General features: G+C 28.3%; 1 protein-coding gene across 3 annotated transcripts in view; it reads right to left on the minus strand.

Annotated features, from left to right (window-relative positions):
• Window positions 1-6614, minus strand: part of LOC107447981 (adenylate cyclase type 2) — a 95352-nt gene that overhangs the window by 14411 nt on the left and 74327 nt on the right. For all 3 annotated transcript variants that reach the window (XM_071182191.1, XM_021144315.3, XM_016063040.3), the window contains exons 15-20: window positions 6364-6460; window positions 6133-6255; window positions 3295-3378; window positions 3043-3203; window positions 2673-2751; window positions 1589-1750 (exon numbers count right to left, since the gene is read on the minus strand). In XM_071182191.1, coding sequence (XP_071038292.1) covers window positions 1589-1750; window positions 2673-2751; window positions 3043-3203; window positions 3295-3378; window positions 6133-6255; window positions 6364-6460 — 706 coding nt within the window. The remainder of the gene's footprint in view (window positions 1-1588; window positions 1751-2672; window positions 2752-3042; window positions 3204-3294; window positions 3379-6132; window positions 6256-6363; window positions 6461-6614) is intronic.

Genomic DNA, 6614 nt, shown 5'->3' on the forward strand with positions numbered 1-6614 from the left:
CATTTTATTTTATATATATATATATATATATATATATAATAATGATCTTAACATTTTTCGTTCCATTAAAATTTGACAATTGGAAGTTTTTTCTACATAAATGCAAATGTAAAAATGCATGCATGAAAAGTAGGAGAAATTTGGTAAGACAGCGTAGCTAAGATTCAAAAACCTGTTTGTTAGAGCTAAACTGCTCGATCTAGAAACTGTCAAATTTAATCTAGATATTCATTGTTTAGTTGTGGACAATATATCACTCCTAAAAAAGTCATATGTACTACTTTTTTTTCATAAATGTTTTTTTCTTGAAAAAGTCAAATCACTTGAGAGTGAGGTAAAACCGGGTATGCATGTTAATTCTATAGAAAATTTAGAAAAGCTAGATTTTCAATGACAAAAAAAATAGCTAATATTTCTATTTTATAAGACAATTTAAGAAATGTACATGTTATGTAGTCAAGGCCATACTCAAAGAGAGGATAAAGAGGGGCAATTATCCCGTGTCCCGAAACTGATGAAGGTCCTTGAAAAATTCCTAACAAAAACTATAATGCTTTTATTAATAAGTTTTTTTTAAAAGGAAAATTGCTGAGATTTTCTTCATATCTGTATAAAAACTACGATTTTGTATAAAAGATCTTTAAAAAAATCTTTTAAAAGATCTTTTCTGCTTTGATGAAGGGATCGGCAATAAATTTTTTGAGGAAGGGAACAGCAAAAAATCGTAGGACCGGGTAGAACCCGATCTACCACGAGCGCCCAAGTTATGAAAACGAAACAGGTTAGTATTGGATTAAATCCTTCTTCTTTGTTAGGGTATAACTCTTCAGTAAATGTTTAATAGACTAAAAATCATTTTTATAACTGCAATGGCCAATAAATAAGGTTAGTTAAAAAACATTATAACAATAGAGAATTGAAATAGTAAAACAAACTCCGCAGACGCTATGAATTAATCAACAACAACATGCAAACAGGGTAGGTCCTCCTTCTAGACTAGTAAAGTGTAATTCAAAATTTGTCCTCTAGAAAAAAGAACTAATTTCGACACAATCGAGGTAGCCGATCTCACCCCACTATCAGGTTTTACCCCACTCTCCTCCTGAAAAGCTTCTTTCTTTTAATTTCGAAAATAAGCATATCATTAACTTGTTTTATTTTTAAAACTTTTTAATGCACCGACGGCTGTATTTTGCTTTAATATTGTCCATAGCATTAATATATCTTTTCATAAAAATTGCTTTAATGCATATAATTTTTCTTCGAAATGTTTCTATCTTTTGATAAAAAAAAAATAAATTAAAAAGAAAATAAATAATCATTAATACTTCATAGATAAATAAATATGCATCGTAAAAAGTTTAAAACTCAAAAAAATGCTAATTCAACGATAAAGATCCTAAGAATTTATTCAGAATTTTTTTCTAAAAGGGAGCATAATTTAAACTATAAATACACAGCATGTTTGAAAGAATAAAATCAAATCCTTTGATTTAAAGCAAAAAAAAATTCATTTGTAACTATCTAATGTTTTATTATTGGAATTGAAAATTCAATCGGAGAAATCAAAGTAATAGCAAAGGCTTACATCTAAATGCATTGCTTCCTTCGTAAGGTAATACTGGGCCACATGAACTGGAAGTATATTTTGAAGCAAAGTTCTATTAACCAGACCCATTGTTGCAGCTTCATCCTGCTCTTTCTTCAGTTTTCGTTTCCATAAATAATCCAGTCGTCCTACATATTCTACCTGTAAAGTTTCAAAGAACTTCAATACACTTATCATATTATGGTAAAAAGTATCGGTATTTACGATGCCAGTACTTTTTGCCGTAAAACCTTTTTTTTTTCGTAAAATTTTACAGAGAAAAAAATATAATACACTGTAATTTTTATAGTAATAATTATTGTAAAATTACTGAATCGCTGTAATTAAATATATGTTATTGTAAAAAATGCGCGCTAATCGTACGTAATGTCCCGTAACATTATAGAATGAAATAAGGTCTTCTTAATGCAAAAAGACTTTTTATTACATATTTTGAAAATGTAAACATGCAGTTAAAAGAATAAATTCGCATTTTCTTCGAATTCGACGACGATTCTTATAACTTAAATTTTTTTAAATATTTTTATGTAGCAAATGTTATTGATTTATTATTCTCCCAATGTTACGATAAGTGTCCGATTTTATAATCTGATGTTTCTATTTTCAACTCTCCAATATACACTGGCAAACTATTGCAACCGTAGTTTAAACTGAGGAATGGAAAGCCTATTTTTAACAAAATAAAAAATTAAAAAGAAAAACTTTTTTTCAGCGTATTTTTAAAATTTTTTTTTCGTAATGTAGAATTTGATAATCATACAGTCAAAAAAAAAACTGTAGTATATTGTTAAGAAATAACAAATTAAGTTAAAAAATAAATAAAAGAAAAACGTTATGATACTTTTTACTATGCACTGTAATTCACTTAGTCAACGTTAATAGGTTTAACAAAGTAAACTTATAGCACGTAATAGGAATTCAGAGGAGAGGCTTATTTTTTTCAACAAAAAAACCCCAACTAAGCTGGGTTTACCAGAGTTTTGGTTAGAGCTTTAATATAATAAGAATAACTATTATGATTTTAATCACATGAAGATGAGTTTATATAGTTTTAGCATATTACCTGTCTATCTAACAAATGCAATGTGCAAAGAATTACAAACAGACACCAGTATTGGTCTGTCCCAGGAGGTAACATTTCCCTAAGAAAAATATAATTATTAGATTTACCAACATTTACATATTTATTGCAACAATGCAAATTGAAGTGCTTCGTGAAAGAAGGTTTTAAGTGACATATTCTAGTTAGGAACATCAACTTTCCTATTAAAAAAGCATTCTTTTAATAAACTGACGAAAACTTTTTTTTAGTTCTTTGCTTATAACTGAACATGGTACGTTTTTTAAACTCAAAATTTTGCATTTTTTTAGAATGTCACTGGTTACTTTCTTCCACGAAGTCCTTTAATTATTGTTCGATGTTAAATAGTTACCAGTCTTGAAGGTAAGGCCTGCTAAACACATTCGGTTTGTAAAAGATGAAACAAGAAAATGCTGCGACAAGACTGCCATTTAATATCAATTTTATGAAGAAATGAACTCTGAGGAATATCGATAAGGACACCATAGCTAAGATAGCACACCAAGTAAAGTACTGAAAGAAAAGATCATCAAATTGTGTATAGAGAATGGAAGGACAACCATGATTCGAAAAAATGTTTTAGTTATCAGAAGAAAAAAGTTACCCATGGTTTATAGCAAGCTATCGATTCATGTTCAAAAACAGTTCTGTTTCCGACGAGAGCAGAATTCAAAGGAACACATTCATTCTAGAAAAAAATATTTATATTGAATTTTGAAGTTATAAATACATTTTAACATTTTTACACTTTTGAAATTATTAACTCGAGGATATTATTATTCCTATTGTGTAATGCTTTTTAATGGTGCAAATATTCTAGGTAATATATGTAATGCTTAGTAATAGCATGAGAGATCTGCATCTGTGCTTTCAATAAAAAAATAATAAATAAAAACATAAAGCTATATGGATGCTGAAATGTGTATTCATATTCTCAACAGCTGCTTATAATCTATCTTTGAAGAATAAGTGTTTTAAATGCATAATCTAATTAAAAATAAGCATAAATTTCGAATTTATTGAACAAATTGCCATTTATATAATGGTTTTTTTTTAAAAATAAACAATTAGTTTCTCAATTTCAGGTATTATTTTTGATTTAAAAATTCCTATTTATTCAAAAAAGCAATTTAATGCACTGTTAGAATTTTCATTCTCAAATTATAGTAAAATAATCGGCAGATATCTGCCCATCCAATTAACCATAAAGTTAACTGTTTGGAATATTTCTTTCCTTCTACGGGTTTGAAATGGTTTGTAACAGGTATGGTTAAAAAAAATCGTGAATACAAAACTATCACTTCATTGGTGAATATTTTTCAGTCATTTACAACTGGCTTGGTTTCAAAACTATAAAAATGTAATTTAGCTGATCATTAGCGTAAGGTTATGCTAAACCTTTCTCTAAAGAATGGTCCATTAGAGTTAGGTACAGCTGAGTTGTGTTTTGTTAAGTGAACCGTAGTATTTGCATCGTTTAATTTATATAGTGGTACCCTCTATCGTAAAATAGGAGAAATACTACACTTTTTGTGCTAAGCAGCTCTGCGGTGCTGCAATTTATGCATAAAAGAGAGATTTGCTTTCCAAAAATTTATGGTCACCAATTGAGGATTGCATAACACATGAAATTTCTCACGTGTTTCAGAAATGGAGGAAAAATTGTGGTGTTTTACCGGTCGAACCCCTGTTCAGCGGAGCATTAGACTAACAGACCCTCTCAACTAAAGTATATATTCGACTGTAAGTAATTTAGTGGCTTCATAAGATGTTCACTGCAAACTTATCATTATAAAATTATTAGGCATCCGCTGTTGTGTTAGGTATCTGATGATGAAGAATAACACTTTGAATTCATAAACCCTATCTCTTGGCTCAGTTCCACCTTTCGAAGAACGTGCATTCGATTCTCATTGGCAGTTGGCATAGTTGGAACAGGATGAAATTCTGCTTGCATAACCATATTAGGGGAAAAGTCAATAAAATTTTTTGACAGTAAATAGTTTAAAGCGATCCTTTTTTTTATGGTTATTTATCTGCTTTAGTTGAATAGGGTAAAAATAACGATTAAATAAATTGTTATTTAACCATGTTTTTCGAGAAATTTCCAGCAGTGTACCATATTAAGGTTGCAGCAAACTTGAACCCTATTATGATTCCACATGATCCAAAATCTCCAATGGTGTATTTATTGATATTATCGGAGAAAACACCTTAACCTTAAAGCATTTTAAAGTTAAAGGATAATGAGAATTATGGCATTATCTGTGCTAAAATTTTTGTTATTCCATTGCTCAGTACGAAAAAAAATAGAACACCCTGAATAACTTTTGATTTAATGATCGGATTTTCACGTACTAAGATAATCTTAATGGTTTGAAAGCCTAACTTTTAACATGCTAATTGATTAGTGGAGATGGAGACGATATTTAAGTCGCAAAATCAGATACAAAAATGTATTTTCTGTGAATAAACAAATCTTTCTTTATAAGACAAATAAATACAAAGCTTTTTTATTTTTTTTGATTTCTGACCTTTAAAGCATGGGTAGCCGCAATCATGGAAATATATGGTCCTAAAATTTTGAGTAGAGAGTGGTCGAAAGGTCTGAAAGGCATATGTTAAATTTACTTCTTGACTATTTCGTTATTTCTCGAAAAATTTTTAAACAAATCGAAAAGTTTTTCGCAAACAATTATAAAATTCGTTTATTCAAAGATAATTTCACTCAAAAGTTAATGCTCAATAATTATTTGTCATATTTTACTATTTTATTTAATAATAGACGAAAATATTAGAAATTGTAAGTCATACGAATTTTCACATAATTTTAAATGGAAAAGTTCAAAATTTGAATGAAATTGGCCAAATCGTTTCTAAATTTTATAAAAAAGGTAAATATTCAAAAATATGATTTATCGCGAATTATTCGACCGATTTTTTTTAAAATTTTGTATTTTGCACGAATAGTACGATAAGCTCCCAAATTTTTTTTGAACTCAATTTTTCATAAAGGCAATTAAAAAAACACATTAAAAAAACATATCAAAAAAACATATTAAAAAAACATATTTAAAAGAAACATTAAAAAAATAAATAATAAGAGAGAAAAGTTGTAACAGCAAAAATTTTCGACGGCAATATTTAAGATAGATAATGGCACGCGTCGTTCTGAATTGAGTAATTTTGCAAACTTCGCAATACGGATGATCACCGTAGATTCCATTTCCTTTAAATAAAATTATTTCATTCCTTTATAACTAATTTTAGATTTGTCACAGTTTTTTTCAATCACAATTCTTAACAAAGAGTTCTGTTTTTTTTGAAAGAAAGTGTTATGAAGAAGGATTTTTGTTTATAAAAAATTAAATAGAAAAGTTAGGGCAGCTAAATTTTAGATAGTATAGTTATATAATGATATTGTGTATAAAAATCTGCTTACCAAACCCATTAGAGCTACCGCATTAAGAAGTGCAGATATTCCGACAAAAACAACTGTTCTGAGTAAAAAATTGTTCAGAGATCCTCGAAGAGAGTACAGAAAATGAAGTTTTGACGTTTTTTTCTGAAATTGAAATTATTTATATCAAAATTTATATAAATTTGAAACAATTTTAAGGGCTTGATATACTTTGATGCATAAATGAATAAATAAATAAAAAATAATGCGTACCTTAATTATCTTCCAAATAGCTGGCACCCATAGAAGAATAACGCTGACTATTAGAATTGCAAATAACAAAAATTTTGCAATCCAAAACAGGTGCAATCTAGATTTATGGAAAGAAAAAGAAAAATCTTAATAGGAATTTTAAAATAAAATTATTTACAATCATTATTAAGATGAATAAAGTTAGGTAGTTATCGATTCCCGGAGGCAGTATGAAACTATTACCACCTTATCTATATATATATATATATATA

Source organism: Parasteatoda tepidariorum, chromosome 1 (assembly GCF_043381705.1).
Source record: "Parasteatoda tepidariorum isolate YZ-2023 chromosome 1, CAS_Ptep_4.0, whole genome shotgun sequence".
In the NCBI taxonomy this organism is placed as follows: domain Eukaryota; kingdom Metazoa; phylum Arthropoda; class Arachnida; order Araneae; family Theridiidae; genus Parasteatoda; species Parasteatoda tepidariorum.